This window comes from Armigeres subalbatus, chromosome 1 (assembly GCF_024139115.2).
Source record: "Armigeres subalbatus isolate Guangzhou_Male chromosome 1, GZ_Asu_2, whole genome shotgun sequence".
NCBI lineage: Eukaryota > Metazoa > Arthropoda > Insecta > Diptera > Culicidae > Armigeres > Armigeres subalbatus.
In genome coordinates, this window is record NC_085139.1 from 17,523,698 (window position 1) to 17,544,834 (window position 21,137).

The window sequence follows — 21,137 nt, forward strand, 5'->3', positions numbered from 1 at the left end:
TTCAAGATCTCGTCTGCATGTTTAATCAAAGTAGCTCTGGATGTCTTGAAGAAAATCGTTTCTGATTACTTTCTTCTTCTTCTTCTTATTGGCATTACATCCCCACACTGGGACAGAGCAACCCCGTGAAACAAACACTAGTTCGTGTAGCCACCGTGTGTTGGTGTGGCGCTAGTGCCGTTCTTGAATTTAAAGCTCCGTTCATATTGTACCGTACATTTCGCGCGGGCATTTAATTATGTATCGTAAAATGATTTTTGACCTGAAAATTTTGAATTTCACTAACTTAAGTTATATTGTTCTGTTTTCGTCATTTATCCAGCATTTTACATGCGGTAATAGCTGCCACAATATAATTATCATCAAAATAAGCCGAAATTATCACCGAAAAACAATAAATAAATTTCGATAGCCGCCACAATTTAACATGTTCTGGTAAAGTGCAATCTATTTGACGTTTGTCTTGTGTCGTTTGTCATCGCAGCGATCATCATCATCTTCATGAATTTATCATTATTGGCGAATGAAGATTGCACAAAGAAGAAGAAGTCGAAGGGTAATATTTGAAAATAATTGCGCGGGGAAACATACGGGAAGTTTTTAAAACTCTTCTCAAAAATTTTAGGATCAATTTAATTGAAAACGGCTAGCAGTACGGGGCTAGACTTTCCTTCTACTGCATAATAAACGCAATTTTTGTTTTCAAATTTTATTTTGTGATATCACACTAGATACACAGAATGAGAAAAGTCCAACCCGTACCGTTTTTAATCAAATTACTTCTAGACATTCCACTAACAGAGCTTAAAATAAGCGGCCGTTAGCGCTAGTAAGATGTAGAGATGGTCGGGTTTCACATTTTGTAAACCCGAACCCGACCCGAACCCGATTTAGAAATTCCTTTCAAACCCGGACCCGACCCGAACCCGGAATGAAAAATCTTATCAAACCCGAACCCGACCCGTACCCGACAATTTTTGCTGTCTTAAACCCGAGCTGGACCCGAACTAATTTTTTGGCGGAAAACTCAAACAAGATATTTTATATTCTCTTTACACCCAAAAGGGTATAGGCCCAAACATCGAACAAGCCTTAAATTTACCAGAAACGAATAAAAAATATTCAATACTTTATTTCTCAAACCCGACCCAGACCCGACATTTTATCATCTCACAAACCCGTACCCGACCCGAACCCGACATTGTTCTAAATTTCCAAACCCGAACCCGACCCGAACCCGTCGGGTTCGGGTTCGGGTCGGGTTTCGGGTTTGAAAACCCGAAACCCGACCATCTCTAGTAAGATGCTGTACATAACCACATCAACTGGGTTAAGCAAATTTCGAGAGAAATTAAATGAATATATTGTAACTCTGTCAATCATCATCCGATTTTAACAATTAAGGGATGCCTGAACCGGAAATTTCATATAGTTTCACAGTATGTTTACAAGGCCGGCTAAGGTCCTTCGAGAAATAAGTTTATCAGAATTCGAATGAAAACAAATATCAAGGTCCATCTCATTTACCGAAAAATTAGGGTAACCAACTTGATTGGGATCCCTACATATTTTGGACCCCCCTGTCAACATTTTGTTCATATCTATTTTAGTTCAGATATCAAGAAAATGTTGCTGTTCCGCTTCTGAATCCCGCATGGTCTTTATGCTAATAAAATTGCTGCGAATGTGTTTTGAAATTTGAATGAAATGTTCATGAAATCAATATTTTCAAGAAGGCAAGCATTACAATGCATTACGCTTCAAGCATACGTCATTGAATATCTCAGAACGAACACAATCAGTTCATGTTGACATTGTAAATTTAAATAGCTGTAATCTTCACATTGATCCATATCAATCGAAAGATAAGACTTTGCTTTAGCTCAAATGGCCTGTGCTAATTAAAAATTCATTTTTGGGGTGTCCAAAATGTGTACATTTGGGGGTCCAAAATATGTTGAACTGTCCAAAACGAAGAATATTTTCATTTCAGATAGTTGAAAATCTTAGAGATTTATAAACATCCGATGCCTATTTCAAACTTCCTTCCCATAAATAAGACTTTCATATACGAAATTATGTGATTTTGACTTGTATCACACGTCTCATATGAAAGATATAAGCGGATATTGGATAAAAGTTTGCTTTAAACTGAACCATTTTAGCTGACGAGAAACCTAACCATACTGCTCATGTTGTAAATGTGTAACATTTGAATTTTTGTCGATTAATAGTTAATCTTAAGAATCCTTAAGAATCGACCTAAGAATTAAATCAGCTGATTTAATTCTTAGGTCGATTCTTAAGGATTCTTGAGATTAACTATTAAGTAGTGATTCAAATTGTTCTGCTGCATTTAATTTTAGTATAAATTTGAAGCAGCTGTCCTAGATTAATTTAAGTTAAGATTCAAAAGCTCAAAACTGTTGCCCAGCTTTGTTCTATTTTCTGCAGATTGAATCACGAGATTCAAATGTTGTTGTATGTTTTGGCGATTGAACGCGTTATTTTAACTACAGAATTCGAATCAATGTTCTTTGAAATTATTATTTTTTTATTCAAACAAACATGAACAGAGCTTTGCTAGAGATACCAGCGTTTTTGTTTCTTCAGATTCCAACGAGAATAGTGTTCTAAAATTTGAAGGAAAAATAAATCACTGCTGATCAATCAGTATATTGGTTTGCAGTCTTATTTTTGCTACTTTAAAAAATTGTTTTTTTAACAGAACGATGCATTAGATATTAAAGGCCCACTCTTTACCCAATGCCAACTATTTGTCAAATTCCTTTAGACTTCTATCAAACTGTTTAGATATCGACTCGGGTATCAGGCAGACTTGACAAATTTGTTATTATTAATAATTTGGTATTTGTTATTGTGACAAATGCAGTGCTGATAACTTTTGCGCTATAGCGAAACATGTGTATCTGAAATGAACGATTCAGCTATAGAGATAATTGTAATAAATTTATGAAACATATTTTAGATGGTGCGCTTTTTCTTTTAACAACAGCCTAAAACCGAGCTTAAAATAAAAAAAATACTGTTTATTTATTTTTATTCGAATTAAATCTCACCTCGAGCGATATTGTCGCATGCGTCACTGTGTTCCGTGTTTAACCGATTCAATACCGATTTTTTTTCGTCGTGTTTCAATAAACATTATTTGGTACAAACTGCTTCAAAAACGGATGCAAACAATGAAAAAGTAGAAATATGGGGGAAAATATTTTTTTGAGATCTTCTACGACTTCCCAACCTTCCTTGAGTTGAGATCTTGACGATCTACATAAACAACAAAGCTTTTTACGGGGCCTCAATCCTTATTTGAAGTTGGCATTGCTACTTGAGACATAATTAAACTATTTTTTTATCAAATCGCAGTGTTACCAAAACATAAACGGTACTCCAAACTATTCTTGAGTTCAGATCTTGGAGGTCTACAAGATCAACAGAGCAGTTCATAGGTTCCCGAGCTTGTGTAATAGTTGGAGGAGCCCCATGGAACATTATTACAGTAGTATATACAAAATACAAGACTCCCAGAATATCTACGGTACTCCAAACAATTCTTGAGTTCAGATCTTGGAGGCCTACAAGACCAACAGAATGATTGATAGGTTCCTGAGCTTGTGTGTTAGTTGTAAAAACCCCATGGGACGTGATTATGTCAATATATAAAAACATCCACATTCCCAGAATATCTACGGTACTCCAAACCTTTCTTGAGTTCAGATCTTGAAGTTCTACAACACCAACAGAGTGATTCATAGGGCCCTGAGCTTGTACGTTAGTTGGAGCCACCCCGTGGGACCCCATTACACCACAATATGCAAATCACAGCATTCCCAGAGTTCCTGGGGTAATCCAAGTCATTCTTGAGTTCAGATACATCATTGATTTCCGAGCTTGTGTGTTAGCTGGAGATGCCTCATGGAACATCATTACACCAGTATATACAAAATACAATATTCCCAGAGTATCTCCGGTACTCCAAATCATTCTTGAATTCATATCTTGGGGGTCTACAAGACCAACAGAGTGATTCAAAGGCAACTCAGCTTATGTGTTAGTTGTAAAAACCCCATGAGACATCATTACACCAGTATATGAAAATTGAAACATTCCAAGAATATCTACGGTACTCCAAACGGCGCCATACATGAGTTCAGATATTGGAGGTCTAAATACGAGCCCAACAGAGTGAATCATAGGATCTTGAGCGTGTGTGTCAGTTGTAGAAACCCCATGGGACATCAATATACCAGTATATACAAATAATAACATTCCCGGAATATTTACGGCGCCATACATGAGTTCAGATATTGGAGGTCTAAAAGACCAACATAGTGATTCATGGATTCTGAAGCTTGTTTGTTAGTTGGAGAACCATCATGGAACATCATTACACCACTATATAAAAATCATGTTAGTTGGAATTGCTCAAATGGACATCATTACGTACACAATACGTAAGTACGAAAAAAAACGTGTTATTGTGATCACACACATCGCATCCACAATTTTTTCGTTCCTTTTATCATCTATAGTGTGATAGAGGGCCCCTTTTTAGCCGTGCGGTAAGACGCGCGACTACAAAGCATGACCATGCTGAGGGTGGCTGGTGTGGTGATCTACCACTACATTGTCTCAAAGCATCTACCCGTCAAGGTAGATCAGGACAATGAAAACCAGGCAGCTCATCGATAGGTAAATAATTATGAATATTTACCTCTCGATAGTTACCTGATCATGTATATATATAGTATGTAAGTAGATAATAAAATTAGAGTTAAGGTAGAACCAAAGGCGTTTGGTAACTCTCCCAGATATCACATTCCCAGAGGACGACGACTTCACCTCACTGGGTCCCGAGTAGATGAGAATAGCTCATTAATATCAAATGTTGATAAGATAGCAAAATGAGATATGGACATGATTGATATAAGAGATAAAAGATCAGACGATAATATCAAAATTTTGCACTAAAATATCATGGGAAGATCAAGTTATGCTATTTGTAATAAGTGATCAATATCATGTGCCATTAGTTTGTTCTTATTCATAGCATATATTGATATTTAAATGATATTTCGGTGCAAATTTTTGATATTGTTGCCTGTTCTTTTATCTCTTATATCAATCAAGTCCATATCATGTTTTGTTATTCTGTTCATGGCTTCTGCCCGGGGTTCGATTCCCGGTGCCGGTCTAGGCAATTTTCGGATTGGAAATTGTCTCGACTTCCCTGGGCATAAAAGTATCATCGTGCTAGCCTCATGATATACGAATGCAAAAATGGTAACCTGGCTTAGAAACCTCGCAGTTAATACTTAACTGTGGAAGTGCTTAATGAACACTAAGCTGCGAGGCGGCTCTGTCCCAGTGTGGGGATGTAATGCCAATAAGAAGAATAAGAAGAAGAAGAAGAAGAAGTGTTATAGAATAAAGCTTGGTACCACGGCGTCTCTTCCCGAGCAGCACAAGTCAGACAAAAATGGTTACAGCAACTTGATTGTGACTGAATCTGGTCACATATCAGTTGCAGAAACCAATGAAGGACATGTGTGCTGCTAGGGTTGATGACCGGCTGGGCTATACATGTGAATTATTGCTACTCCATAATCGATCAGAATTAGAGTAAGTTGCACTCTGAAGGCGTTGGTAACAGGTCATTGTATTTTTTTTTCGAGAAATGCTCTCATTATTGATGAAATTTGTGTAAGGTGGTTATTCACCAAGTGCATGACGAATAATCAAAAAAAAAACTAGAGGTTCATTACAAGAAGTGGCGAAGGGAGAGGGGTGTTGAAAATAATAATTGTACGTACTATATCGATTTTCCTAGATGTCCTTCACCATACAATTTTTTGGCGGTATATAATGGTGTCACGAAACCCCGTGGAGCTATTCCAGCTCATAAAAATAGTGGGGACATCGAAGATCTTCATGTTGATCGATTTCAATATAAGGATCGGAGCTCAAAGACAGTTTGGAGTATCGTAGATATCGAACGAGTTCTGTGGTGTGTCTGTAATGGTGTTACGAGGTACCCTGAAGCTATTCCAACTCATATAACTAGTGGGGAAATCGAAGACCTGCATGTTGATCGATATGAACATAAGGATCTGTACTCAAGGAGAGTTTGCAGTGTCGTAGATGTCGAACGAATTATGTGTTGTATCTGTAATTATATTACGAGGTATCCTGGAGCTATTCCAACTCATAAAACTAGTGGGGACATCGAAGATCTGCATGTTGATCGATTTTAATATTAGGATCTGTACTCAAGGATAGTTTGGAGTGTCGCAGGTGTCGAACTAATTCTGTGGAGTGTCTGTTATGGTGTGACGAGGTATCCTGGAGCTATTCCAACTCATAAAACTAGTGGGGACATCAAATATCTGCATGTTGATCGATTTGAATATTAGGATCTGTGGCGGTGCGTGATCGGGTGGTGGCTGATCAACGAAAAAATGTGCAGGTTGAGGATCAAAGGCCGGTTCTTCAACTTCAGCATAATCAACGTCCATATCCCACACTCCGGAAGCACTGATGATGATAAGGACGCATTCTACGCGCAGCTGGAACGTGAGTACGACAGCTGCCCAAGCCACGAAAAATCATCATAGGAGATTTGAACGCTCAGGTTGACCAAGAGGAGGAGTTTAGACCGACTATTGGAAAGTTCAGCGCTCACCGGCTAACGAATGAAAACGGCCAACGACTAATTGATTTCGCCGCCTCAAAGAATATGGCCATTTGCAGCACCTACTTCCAACACAGCCTCCCGTATCGGTACACCTGGAGATCACCACTGCAGACAGAATCACAAATCGACCACGTTCTGATTGATGGACGGCACTTCTCCGACATTATCGACGTCAGGACATATCGTGGCGCTAACATCGACTATGACCACTATCTGGTGATGGTTAAACTGCTCCCAAAACTATCCATCATCAACAATGTTCGGTACCGACGACCGCCGCGGTACGACCTAGAGCGACTGAAGCAACCTGATGTCGCCACTGCATACGCGCAGCATCTCGAGGTAGCGTTGCCGGAAGAGGGTGAGCTCGATGGGGCCCCTCTTGAGGACTGCTGGAATACAGTCAAAGCAGCCATTAACGACGCAGCAGAGAACAACGTCGGGTATATGGGTCGAAGTCGACGGAACGATTGGTTCGACGAATAGTGCAGACAGATTCTGGAGGAGAAGGACGCAGCGCGGGCGGTCGCGCTGCAGCAAGGTACCCGGCAGAACGTGGAACGTTATAGACGGAAGCGGAGACAGCAGACCCGCCTTTTTCAGGAGAAGAAACGCCGCCTGGAAGAAGCGGAGTGCGAGGAGATGGAACAGCTATGCCGTTCTCAAGATACACGTAAGTTCTATCAGAAGCTCAACGCATCCCGCAAAGGCTTCGTGCCGCGAGCCGAAATGTGCCGGGATAAGGATGGGAGCATCTTGACGGACGAACGTGTGGTGATCGAAAGGTGGAAGCAGCACTACGAGGAACATCTGAATGGCGCTGAGAGTACAGACAGTGAAAGTCATAGCAGCGGAGGAGATGACTACGTCAGTTCAGCGGACGATGGAAGCCAACCAGCCCCCACCTTGAGGGAAGTTAAGGATGCCATTCAACAGCTAAAGACCAATAAAGCAGCTGGTAAGGATGGTATCGGAGCTGAGCTCATCAAGATGGCCCCGGAAAAGCTGCACAAACTGATAGTCAGAATCTGGGAAACCGATCAGCTACCGGAGGAGTGGAAGGAAGGGGTTATATGCCCCATCTACAAGAAAGGCGACAAACTGGAGTGTGAGAACTTTCGAGCGATCACCATCCTTAATGCCGCCTACAAAGTGATATCCCAGATCATCTTCCGTCGTCTGTCACCATTAGTGAACGAGTTCGTGGGAAGTTATCAAGCCGGCTTCGTTGATGGCCGCTCGACAACGGACCAGATCTTTATTGTACGGCAAATCCTTCAAAAATGCCGTGAATACCTGGTCCCAACGCACCATCTGTTCGTTGATTTCAACGCGGCATACGACAGTATAGACCGCGTAGAGCTATGGAAAATGATGGACGAGAACAGCTTTCCTGGGAAGCTTACCAGACTGATCAAAGCAACGGTGGATGGTGTGCAAAACTGTGTGAAGATTTCGGGCGAACACTCCAGTTCGTTCGAATCGCTCCGGGTGCTAAGATAAGGTGATGGACGTTCGTGCCTGTTGGCCAACATTGCCGTAGAAGGTGTCATGCGGAGAGCCGGGTGTAACAGCCGGGGTAGGATTTTCAACAGATCCAGTCAATTTATTTGCTTCGCGGATGACATGGACATTGTCGGCCGAACATTTGCAAAGGTGGCAGAACTGTACACCCGCCTGAAACGTGAAGCAACAAAAGTTGGACTGGTGGTGAATGCGTCAAAGACAAAGTACATGCTTGTGGGCGGAACCGAGCGCGACAGGACCCGCCTGGGAAGCAGTGTTACGGGGATACCTTCGAGGTGGTCGAGGAATTCGTCTACCTCAGATCCTTGCTAACGGCTGACAACAACGTTAGTCGTGAAACGCGAAGGCGCATCATCTGTGGAAGTCGGGCCTACTACGGGCTCCAGAAGAAACTGCGGTCGAAAAAGATTCGGCACCGCACCAAATGTGTCATGTACAAGACGCTTATAAGACCGGTTGTCCTCTACGGACATGAAACATGGACAATGCTCGAGAAGGACTTGCAAGCACTCGGAGTATTCGAGAGACGGGTGCTCAGGACCATCTTTGGCGGTGTGCAAGAAGACGGTGTGTGGCAGCGAAAAATGAACCATGAGCTCGCCCAATTCTACGGCGAACCCAGTATCCAGAAGGTAGCTAAAGCCGGAAGGGTACGATGGGCAGGACATGTTGCAAGAATGCCGGACAGTAACCCTGCAAAGATGGTGTTCGCTTCCGATCCGGCAGGTACGAGACGGCGTGGAGCGCAGCGAGCGAGATGGGCAGACCAGGTGCAAAACGACTTGGCGAGCGTGCGGCGTATCCGAGGATGGAGAGATGCGGCCTCGAACCGTGTATTGTGGCGTCAAATTGTTGATTCAGTGTTATCTGTTTAGATGTAAACTAAATAAATGAAATTAGGATCAGTACTCAAGGATAGTTTGTAGTGCCGTAGATGCCGAACGAATTCTGTGGTGTGTCTGTAATGGTGTAATGAAGAACCGTGGAGCTGTCCCAACTCATAAAAATAGTGGGGACATCGTAGATCTTTTTGTTGACCGATTTGAATATTAAGATCTGAGTTCAAGAACTGTTTGGAGTATCTTAGGTATTGAAAAAGATCTATTATACTGCAGGACAGGTGCAGGATATTATCATAAAGCATTTTAATTTCAATTATTTAATCAGAATGTGGTAAAAAATGGTGTTGATTCCTTAGAACATCAAAATTAGAACTCAAGGATAGTTTGGATGCTCTAGATCATCCTAGTGACCATAACCTGACATGGGCAATATTTTTCCTGGATGGAACAGTTAGTTTTGAACATTTTTGCTGAAGAAAGCAAGGCTCTATCTCTTAAAACTGATTTTCGAAAACTGATTTTCGTCTTGGGTCATATATGACCCATCCGTATTGAATCGGTTAAACATTGTAAACTTAACCTCGAGTCACCACGAATACGCTGGCTTCTACCCCTCTATTACTAACTTTATAAGATGATATTGATTGTACGTATCAATAACCATGGCTCCGTAAAGTGTTATACACGCCTGAGCCTACAAAATAAACGAACTTTGAAAAAAATTATCAAATTCCAATGATTTCTGATACCGTCGTTAAAAAACAATTCCTCAAATCATTTCTAAGGATATCCTGATTCTATAGTATAAAACATTAGAGCTGGCGTTTACGTCACTTATGACATGATCAATTGGAAATTGGTCAATTGTTGTAATAGAAACTGTTATCATCCCTCATATTTTTCGTAAAAAGATCCCGATTCTTTGAGGCATATCGTAAAATCTGGCGTTTACGGCATTTATGCAATTATCTATTCAACATAGGTCAATTACGCAAATATTAGTTTTTATCATAAGTGACAATTTTCCCAAATGGATCTCGATTATACGAATATATTATATGTTATGAAAATTGGCGTTTACTTGATCGATGGTGGAGTACATTTCGGCGATTTTAGATCGAACTGGCCACCTTCCAGGTTCTGGTTCTTTTGGAGAAACAGTCACTTTTCGTTCAATCTTGGGACCCATATTTCGAGATGTCAAAATAAGTACATTGAAGAATATTTCGACGGTTCTCGATCGAACTAGCCACCTTCCGGATGTTCCGAAATCTGGCTCCCCTGGAGAATCGGCCACCTTTAATTCAATCTTGGAACCCATCTTCCGAAATGTCAAACTTCTTGATTTAACAAAATACTTCAGCACACCTCCAACAAAGAATTTAAGCTAAATGAGCTAGCTTGTCATGAGACGAGTTTGACCAGTTCCATTCAATTCCACCACTTGATTGTACCTCTTGTACTTGACTCTCCATTGAAATCACGTACTCGGCCTTACTGTTGAGGTTGAAATACGTATCTGTCAAAAGTACAATCAAGTGGTGGAATTAAATGGAATTACACAAACTAGTCTTATGATGAACTTTGTCCTACTTAAAAATCACTTTAATAAAGAATCAAAAAAAAAAGTTCTTCCCATAATTCCTTTTTAAAAAAATCTTCAGGATTTTTCCGGGAATGTCGTCTAGAGATCCTCCAGCAATTCTTCCAAAAAAATCTCCTGGAATTAACCAAGCAATTTCCCCAGAGGAGCCCACAGTGATTCCTCATGGAGTTCTTCCACAATTGTCTGATGAAATTCCTCCAGGAATTTCTTCATCTAGAGATTTTCTAGAGTTCTTCCAGAAATTATTCCTGGAACTTCTCCAGTGATTCCTTCCTGAACTCCATCATATATTTCTTCTCGAGACTCTTTAGGATTTTTTCTGAAGCTCTTCTAGGAATCTATCCTGAAGTTCCACAAGCAAATCCTGTTTTATTTCCTCCACGCTGTTGTTGTTATAAATTTGATAAAACATTTACTCGAAACTTCTTCTTGAAGCAATACCAGAAATTTCTCTTGCAGTTCCACAAGGAATTCCTCTTAGAGATCCATCAGGAATTCCTCTTAGAGTTTCAATACGAATTCTTCCTGAAATTTTCTTCAGAAATTCCTTCAGGAGTTCCTTCGAGAATGTCTCCATAGATTTCTCCTGGCGTCTCTTCGGCAATTCTTTTTAGAGTTCCTACGGGACTTCATCTTAGAGTTCATCAAGAAATTCTTCCTGGAGTTTCTCCAGTAATTCTACCTGTGGTTCATCCAGGATAACTCTTTGGAGTTTCTCCAAAAAATCTTCTTGGAATTCCTCCAGAAATTACTTCTTCCTGGAGCTCCTCCAAAAAATAATCCTTAGATCCTCCAGCTGAAGTTGCTTCAGGAATTCCTCCTCATCTAGGAATCTTTCCTAGAGTTTCTACAAAAAATCAGAAATTACTCCTGAGTTTCCTCAAGAAATTGCTCCTGGAGTTCTTCCAAGAAATTCTCTCGGAGTTTTTTTTTTAAGAGCTCTTACAGGAATTTCTTCTAGAGTTCATTAAGGAATTCTTTTCAAAGTTTGTTCTGGAATTCCTCCTGGAGTTCCTCCAAGAATTACTCCTGGAGTTCTCGAAGTAATTCATACCGGAGTTTATCCAGTAATTCCTTCTAGACTTTCTGCAGGAGTTTCTTCAAAAAATTATCTTTGTGTCACTCCAGATGCTTATCTTGTAGTTAATCAAAGTGTTCATCCAGGAATTGTTTGAATAACACATGCTTGAGGGAATTCAGAATAAATTGCTATTGGAGTTCAGAGTGGATTTCTGGGGGAATTCAGAATGAGTTCTTGAAGGAATTCAAAACAAATTCCTAGGGAAATTTAGAACGAATTTCTGGGGGAATGAATCATTGACAGCGGCTGGTTTTCCACCCGCCGCTGCCAGCATCGAGGCGCTATCGTATATGTGCAAATAGCCAGCATGAGTTAACTGCCAGAAATTTGTATGGTGGAACACATCAAACGTGGGGTTTCTAGAAATGGGGAACTTTATCGGGAAAAATATTTGGTACCAGTTGTGTAGGAATGTATCTGCTACTACGCTTACCAAATACTTTTTCGATTAAGGTATTTAATTTCGAGAAAAGCAACTATTAGATGCCTTTCGCCATACTGATTTCAGAGAGTTAACTCCTAGTGTGCCGCTGTAAGCGCGCTCAAAGTGGGTAATTCGTTCGGAATAAATTCCTGGGGGAATTCAGACCGAATTCCTTGGGGTAATAATTCCTAGGGGAGTTCAGAATGAATTTCTGGGGAAGTTTAAGAATAAGAATAAGAATTCTGAATTTCCCCCGAGAATTTATTCTGAACTCCCCCAGCAAATCATTCTGAATTCCTCCAGGCGAGCATGTCGTCGGCGTAGACGAATAGATGGACGTTGGCCGGTAGTATGTCGAAGACCCCGTCCATTGCAATCAGGAAAAGGGTGACCGCAAGAACCGACCCTTGGGGGACCCCAGTTTCCTCGGCATACTCTCCGGATGCAGAGCTGCCAATGAGGACCGTGAAGGTCCTACCGGTCAAAAAGTTTTTGATAAAGGCAAGCATGTTGCCAGTGATGCCCCATTCTTGTAATTTGTTGAGGACCAGGGGTGTCCAAGTCCTGCTGAAGGCTTTGGCAATATCCAGCGAAACCAAGTCAACATGCTTGCCTTCATTATACGTTGGCAAAGTATGTGCTGGTGCCATACCCTGGGTGAAAGGCGTGCTGTTGGAAGCCGAATCTTTCGTCTGCTTCCAATCTTTCATGTAGCCGGCGGTTGACCATGCTCTCCATGGTATTTCAGGCACAGGAGGTGAGAGAAATTGGTCGAAACTTGGAGGGACCCGACCCACCGTGGGATTTTTGTGGATGGGGATCACGTGGCTTTTCCTCCACTCGTCGGGGAAAGTGCGGTTCTCCCAAATGACGTCGACGAGTTTAAGAAAATGGGTTTTGGAGGCGTCTGGAGGAAGCCGTTTCAGCATGGGATTCCCTAACTCATCCGACCCGGATGAGTTTCCATTGCACTTGGAGAGTGCATGGGCCACCTCACCTGCTGAAAAAGGGGATGGCTTGCTGAGCAGCATCAAGAATCATGTTGGTGAAATCGGAGAAGGACGAGGGAGGTTGGTCCGCGCAGGCGGTCGACATGGCGCGCTCGTACTTCTCCCAGTTTGCTTCATCGTATTTCCAGCGGGTAGTGCTTGCTACCGTACAGATCAGTGCCGGCTTTCCAGGAGAAGTGTGGCAGAATGGATCTGCTTACAGCGGAAATATCAATGGTAGTGGCAGAGTGCCCGTTGAAGAAGGTGGGAGCCCCGTCATTGAGGGTGACGAGATCGCTTTTCTGAAACGCTTCGGCTAGTGCGGAGAGTGTTGAATATACGGTTGACCTTTGGGAGAGCAATGGTCCAGGGTAAGCTGTGGTGCACCAGCAGCTCGTGGTTTGGAAGGTTGTTCCAAAAACCGTTGATGTTCCATTGGAGGCAAAACTTGACCCCCAGCGGAAGGGCCGGGGTTGGGAAAGGGGACGGTTGAGTACAAGGGGGGTTTCATACCGTACCTGATGCAGATCCTGGAGATATGCTGGGCAGGTCGGAGTCAATGGAGGATGGAGATCCACTGACTGACCCGGAGCTCGATGCATCGGAGGATGATGACGAGGAGGAACTGGAACCACTGAGCGTTACGTTGCGCGTTGCGAGCCGCCGGAAGTGGGAGAGGAGCCGTGGATATGGGACCTATTGCTCGGGTTGGAGTGCCCGGGGAGCCCAGGACGCTGAAACGGTTGGGACTTATGGCCCGGGTGGATGTCCCCGGGCTGACCGGAACGCGGCCTTGGTGAGAGGGAAAGTTTCTTACTAACTTGGAGATTTCTGCTTTGCGCTTGATCATTGCCTTGCTTGCTTGCTTGCATCCCACGTCGTCCGTTGGGGGAAAAAAGTTGCAAACCGAGAACGCCATCTGGTTTTTGCTTGCTTCCTACGAGGTCCACCGGAGAAACAGCGGCTTGATACTTTTCACTTGACAAGCCTGCAGGGGGATTATTCGTCCCTCTTCCGTCTATCCGATGGTGCTGGAAATTGTTCCCCAGTTCCGGGATGAGAAAGACGTCCGCACTGGGGGGCCCCGGCTACCATGGGATCTTGACAGGCTCTTCTTACATTCTTCGTCCACTGGATGCCGAGGTCGGTTCGGTCGTTCCGATTGGGTCTTGGCGTCGTCTTGGCACTTTGTTTCTTCGTCCTCAGTCTTTACCAGGTGCCGGGGTCGATCCAAAGGTTCCGGTAGGGGTATAGCTTCCGGTCCAGTGGTACCTGGGTCGGACGTTGGCTCACAGGTGTTGGTGTTGTTGGGTGTTTGAGGTACGTTGGAGGCTATGATTATCGGGTTGAAGCATATAACTATTTGGCGGAAGAAACGCCATTCTTAGACTTTAACCGCTGCGCCTTCGATGTATTTGGGAGACCAGTGACGGGATCAGGAGATGTACTGGCTATGCTACTTTTGCCAGCAACTCTGAAACCAGAGGTATGAAGGGAGACTTTAACCTTGGTGATGCTGGTTGGAGTTGAGTTTCCGGTTGAAACGGTGTTAACCGTCTGTTTGGGAATAGTATCTCCTGATGTTCTTCTCTCCCGGATAGGGAGAAGAGAGAGAAAGACAGGGTCGGGTGATACCCTTGTACTGGTTTGGGTGTCAGCTTTAGGCGAGGCCTGGGGGGTGGGTTCGGTAGTGGAGAAGGAGTTGCTTTGGCGGGGCTAGGCCCTTCTGGTTTTCCGATAGACGTCAGTGTGTCATCCATCGAATCTCGTTCTACAGTTCCGGTTGGCTGGGGAGTTGTTGCTGTTTGAAGGAGCTGGCTGCCAATGATTCTATCAAGCTTGTTCTGAAGCTCAGCGTTCCTTCGGAGGCTTTCCTCCATCATGGCTTCTAGTTTGGGAATTCTCTCGCCTCTTCCATCGAGGGCGGCAAGAATTGTAGCGGTTGTCGAAATTGAATTCAAATAAGCAAATATGATGATTCTGGCGGGTATGTGACATGGCCGAGTAAAACATTTCGTCAATCTTTCAATGCTGCTTGCGCGTCTCTTTTATTAACTATATCATAATAATCATCCATCGATTAGTAATGTAACATACTTTTGTTTTCGGTTTCTGTTTGAATACAACATTTTGTTTGATTTTTATCTTCTCTGTGGGGGAAAAATGAACATTTATTGGCACTGACTGACCATACAGCGAAGATCTCTGCGGAGATTACTTCTTCCATGTTTTTTTTTCTCTGCGGAGATTACTTCTTCCATGTTTTTTGTTTGCTTCCGGTTATTGACATTGGTCCCATAAGAATAACGGTTCTTGAGATTATTTGCTTCAGTTTGTTGCTTACTGTGTGTGTGTGTGTGTGTTTTTTTTTGTTCCTACGATATAAACTTTAACAATAATAACTATAAAATAAAAAAAACGTGATTTGTGTTATTAGTGTTGTGAAATTGGTTAAGTTGATTTGCTTGGACTAGTTTTAGTTTTGTGTTTACTTGCTCTTCTCCGTGCTACTCTCATAGTACTTTCTACTGTTCCCCAAAAGATGCTGGGGCTACTTCGCTTCAAAAATTATAAAACGAACTAAGAAAATATCATGGTTTAGGCACTTGGTAATCAAAAATTTGGAATGTTTGGAAACTTTTGATATATTCTCATTCTTATCATATCATTTTTGCTTTGTTGCTTAGTGGTGTGTGGGTTTGACTTTGTAATATGTATATTGATTTGCTTTTTAACTTTTTCATAACATGCTTCCTTGTTGCTTCATCTAGTGGTGCGAAGCAACGTGTTTATACTTTGCTCTCAGGTCCCTCGGTGTAATGTTCGAAAAACTTTTTGATTCTCGAAAGATATTGCTGGCAGATGTGGCCGTAGTTTTTGTTATACCAATCCGGTGTGCGACCCCTGAAATCAGAAAACGGTCAATGCTTGTTCTAAGTTAAAATTTAGGTACTTACTTCATATCGACACGGGAGAGATGCATCAGTTTGCATTTGCCACTACCGCAGGGTTCGATGAGGTACCGAGAAGCCAGAACGACACCTCGTACACCGCCCAGCAGCAGTTGAGCACCATTATGAGTAATTGAAACCTCGACGATGACGCAAGCGCCTCGTGATTGCTGTTTGTTCCACTGTCTGTAATTCAAATCCAAAGTTGGTTAAACTTACAACAGGAAGCCAACAATACTGGAATTTACCTTAAAACACAATAATCGGTAATGGGTTGCCCACAGACGTACTGGAACACATCCGTATCGGCATCGAGCCGCTCGACCGTCCTAGACTTGAGCAGGTGATCATCCCACAGGTGCCGCTCGTTCAGGATGTGGTTGATCACTTCGGTGGGTGGGGCCTCCACCTCGGTCACAGCCTTCCACAGCCGCAGTGGATGCCCGTCTCCGACCTTTTTGAAGTAAACCGTTACGCTCGGGTCCGATGTGTTGAGTGATACCCATCCACGTGGTCTGGAAAGTAGAAGAAATATCTGATTACAAACCCTGCTATATTTAGTGTGCTATAATTTATATAGAAGTGGAGAAATTCTAGTTTGTGTGTTATGGCGCATGAAAGGGTGTCCTTCACATACTGACGAGCTCGGTGGTCTAGTGGCTACCGCTTCTGCCTTATAAGCAGGAGGTCGTGGGTTCAATTCCAGGCTCGTCCCTTTCCTACTTTGTAATCAATCACGGAGTAGCAATAATTGTTATGTACAGTCAGTCTAAGCTAAGCTAAGCTATGGCGCATGAAAGGGTGTCCTTCACATACTATTTATTGATGTTGGAAGATAAAAATCACGTCCAATCATATACCAACTGTCGTTTACGAAATTGACGAGGCTAACGAATACATGTGCACGACTACCAGGAAGCAAAGACTCTGGTGATGTTCAACTCTCAATATCAAAATATGAATATCATTCCTTATTTTGCAGCATGGGTGTAATAATTTGAAGCCATATTATTAATGTGACCAGACGTCCCGCATTTTCACTATTTATCCCGCGCTGAAAAGCGTCCCGCGAGACGTCCCGCATTTAGCTTATTTCTAGATAATGTCTCTCGAAATAAAGAAAAATAGAATACATATTTAGCTTTTCTCAGTATTTTCAAAGGATTTTACTGAAGCAAACGTTTTGTAATGCAATCATATGGATCATAGAAGTCAAGATTACAATGTGCTTTTGTAGTAACTCAGACAAAATTATCTCTATAGTTTGTTTTTCTCAAGCATTGTAACAGTGTTGAGAAAAACTCAAATTCTCAAATCTCATCAAGGATTCAAATCAAGCGCGAGTAAAATACCACCCGACTCATGGCCCAGAGAATCGTTCATCGTTCATGTTCTACTCGCAATTGCATGATTTCAACGTGTTCTTTTCCAATGTGTTCATCAATTTAACATTCTTTGCTTGGTACAATGGATAGTAAAATTTAAGGTCGAATTAAGGTCTCCATGTAATCTGAAATTGCACCCCGTCCAATTGATATTCTGAGCTGAAATTTATATTCCTGGAGGCGGAAGCTTCAACCAGAATAGACTTTTAGATAATATGATCTTATTGATTCCTAATCACAGTATCTACTTTTGTTAGGTCATTCAGAAAATAATTTTCGATATTCGATACCATTCCTTATATCGCTACTTAAAAATAACATTCTAACAAAATTATACATACTAGACGTTCAACAGCTGAAGGTTATTTAACTGCAATTCAATAGTTGCAACAGTTTTGCAGTTATCGGACAGGGGTCCGCTAAACTTCAAAACGATGTGAAACTCACCGACAGCAACATTGCGCTGAATGTTCAACGTTTGAAGAAAGCTTTTGCTTCTAAAATGGGTTAACGTTTATCAAACAGTTAGAAAACTAAGCCTTGGTAATAAATAAGTTCTGAGCGTATTTCTTAAACATATTAAACTATGACCATTTTTTTGTCCCGCGTTCACACAAAATTTATCTGGTCACATTACATATTATTAAAACTTATGGATCTGCTTTATACTAAATAACAAAAATTTTCGGTAAGAATTTGCCCCAATTCAAAATATTCATTCGAGCGAGCGCCAAGCGATATTCATTTTTCACGCTTGAGTATCAATCGGCAATTTGTGTTCGGATATTTGACAGCATGCGGTTAGATTTTCGTGCCCTTCGCACAGTAGAAACATAAGTACTAGAACGCTAGTGGCGCTGTAGTCAGTTAAATTATTTTTCAAAATTATGCTTCAACAAACTTCAAATAGCCATAATTTATGCATCATGTTGTAGTGCATGTTTGGTTTCATCACCAACATCGGCTGCCAAGTCGAAGTTACCTAGATGTTAGTCACGCGAACGGGAACGACATTAGCAATCTTATACTTTTGAATCAACTCTTCGCGCTGCCTTCCAAGTGTCGATGTAAGTGATCGCATAAAGTCCGATTCGTGAGCGAATACTGTCTTAGTGCACTAAAAGTGCGCGGATCTTCTTGAAAAAAGACTAAGAGTTCTTCGTCGTTGCTGCACGTGCTTGTCACTAAAGCACGTCTCGCCCGTGTAGAGGCGAAGGGTCGTTTGTCCGAAACCCATTCGGCCGGAACCCATCTGATCGAAAGTCATTTGGCCGAGCAGGTTATTTGGAATAACAGGTCATTTGAAAAGTGAGAAATGAGGTGTGAAAAGTGAGACGTCTTACTTCTCACTTCTTATTTCCCACTTCTCATTGTAAAAAGTGAGTGAGAGTCAAAAGTATACATAAACAGTCACAGTGAGAAGGGAGATAAGAGGAGTGAAAAGTGAGACGTCTAACTTCACTTTTCTCATTTCTTACTTCTCACTGTAACAAGTGAGAAGTGCGAAGTGAGTAGTGAAATGTCTCACATCTCACTCCTTATTTCTCATATCTCACTGTGAAAATTGAGTAGCGTGACGTCTCACGTCTCACCTCACACTACTCACTTTTTGCCTTTTTCGTATACTAAGTATACGGTAAAGGCTATATGTGCGCGCCAAAAACAAACTTTTTATAGAAGGCCCGGAGACCCATAGTGTTATATACCGATCGACTCAGCGCGAGGAATTGAGGGGGTGTGTGTGTGTGTGTGTGTGTGTGTGTGTGTGTGTGTGTGTGTGTGTGTGTGTGTGTGTGTGTGTGTGTGTGTGTGTGTGTGTGTGTGTGTGTGTGTGTGTGTGTGTCTGTGCGCACCCATCCAAAAAAATGTCAATCATTTTTCAGGTACTTATCCTTGACTGATTTACTCGCAACAAGTTGCATTCGACGCAGAACACTCTGCCATTGTTTCCTATTGAAAATTTGTCCGATCGGACTATGGGCTCGGAAGTTATGGCCAAAATACCACTTTTTTATAGAAAAAAATGTCACTCATTTTTCAGGCACTTATTCTTAACCGATTTACTCGCAACAAGTTGCATTCGACGCAGGATACTCTACCATTGTTTCCTATTGAAAATTGGTCAGATCGGACTATGGGCTCGGAAGTTATGGCCAAAATACCACTTTTTTGCCTTTCTCGTATACTAAGTATACGGTAAAGGCTATATGATCGCTCCAAAAACAAACTTTTTATAGAAGGCCCGGAGACCCATAGTGTTATATACCTATCGACTCAGCTCGACGAATTGAGGTGATGTCTGTGTGTATGTGTGTGTGTGTGTGTGTGTGTGTGTGTGTGTGTGTGTGTGTGTGTGTGTGTGTGTGTGTGTGTGTGTGTGTGTGTGTGTGTGTGTGTGTGTGTGTGTGTGTGTGTGTGTGTGTGTGTGTGTGTGTGTGTGTGTGTGTCTGTACGCACCCACCCAGAAAGAAATGTCACTCATTTTTCAGGGACTTATCTTTAACCGATTTACAAGTTGCATTCGACGCAGAATACTCTCCCATTGTTTCCTATTGAAAATTGGCCAGATCGGACTATGGGATCGGAAGTTATGGCCAAAATACCCCTCTTTTATAGAAAAATTTATTTAAAAATGTCACTCATTTTCAAGCATTTATCCTTAACCGATTTGCTCGCAACAAGTTGTATTCGACGCAGAATCCTCGACACGCAGAATGTCTGTGCGCACCAACCCAAAAAATATGTCACTCATTTTTTAGGTACTTATCCTTAACCGATTTACTCGCAACAAGTTGCATTCGACGCAGGATACTCTACCATTGTTTCCTATTGAAAATTGGCCAGACCGGACTATGGGATCAAAAGTTATGACCAAAATACTTTTTTTTACGGAATAATCGCGTGAAAAAGTGTCACTCATTTTTCGGGCACTTATCCTTAACAGATTTACTCGCAACAAGTTGCATTCAACGCAGAATGATGTCCCATTGTTTCCTATTGAAAATTGGTCAGATCGGACTATGGGATCGGGAGTTATGGCCAAAATACTTTTTACGGAATATTCGCGTAAAAAATTGTCACTCATTTTTCGGGCACTTATCCTCAACCGATTTACTCGCAACAAGTTGCATTCGACGCAGAAAAGTTTCTCATTGTTTCCTATTGAAAATTGGCCAGACCGGACTATGGGATCGAAAGTTATGGCCAAAATACTTTTTTTACGGAATAATCGCGTAAAAAAGTGTCACTCATTTTTCGGGCACTTATCCTCAACCGATTTACTCGCAACAAGTTGCATTCGACGCAGAAAAGTGTCTCATTGTTTCCTATTGAAAATTGGTCAGATCGGACCATGGGATCGTAAGTTATGGCCAAAATACTTTTTTTACTGAATAATTGCGTAAAAAAGTGTCACTCGTTTTTCGGGCACTTATTCTCAAGTTGGTCGCAACAAGTTGCATTCGACGCAGAATCGTGTCCCATTATCTCCTATTGAAAATTGGTTAGATCGGACTATGGGATCGGAAGTTATGGCCAAAATACTTTTTTTTACTGAATAATCGCGTAAAAAAGTGTCACTCATTTTTCGGGCACTTATCCTCAACCGATTTACTCGC

At 42.0% G+C, this 21,137-nt stretch overlaps 2 protein-coding genes across 9 annotated transcripts in view; both read right to left on the reverse strand.

The window, feature by feature from the left end:
- Positions 1-14,202: 14,202 nt before the first annotated feature.
- Positions 14,203-15,064, reverse strand: LOC134205988 (mucin-2-like). The gene is made up of 3 exons (XM_062681681.1): positions 14,828-15,064; positions 14,633-14,774; positions 14,203-14,543 (listed from the first exon to the last, which is right to left on the reverse strand). The coding sequence occupies exons 1-3, from the start codon at positions 15,062-15,064 to the stop codon at positions 14,203-14,205; spliced, it is 720 nt and encodes a 239-aa protein (XP_062537665.1).
- A 132-nt stretch (positions 15,065-15,196) lies between these two features.
- The window catches only part of LOC134222299 (stAR-related lipid transfer protein 13), a 433,861-nt gene continuing 427,920 nt past the window's right edge, over positions 15,197-21,137 (reverse strand). For all 8 annotated transcript variants that reach the window (XM_062701465.1, XM_062701461.1, XM_062701453.1 and 5 more), the window contains 3 exons: positions 16,384-16,650; positions 16,142-16,321; positions 15,197-16,088 (listed from right to left, as the gene is read on the reverse strand). In XM_062701465.1, the coding sequence (XP_062557449.1) occupies positions 15,974-16,088; positions 16,142-16,321; positions 16,384-16,650 (562 nt within the window). In that variant the 3' untranslated portion in view covers positions 15,197-15,973. The remainder of the gene's footprint in view (positions 16,089-16,141; positions 16,322-16,383; positions 16,651-21,137) is intronic.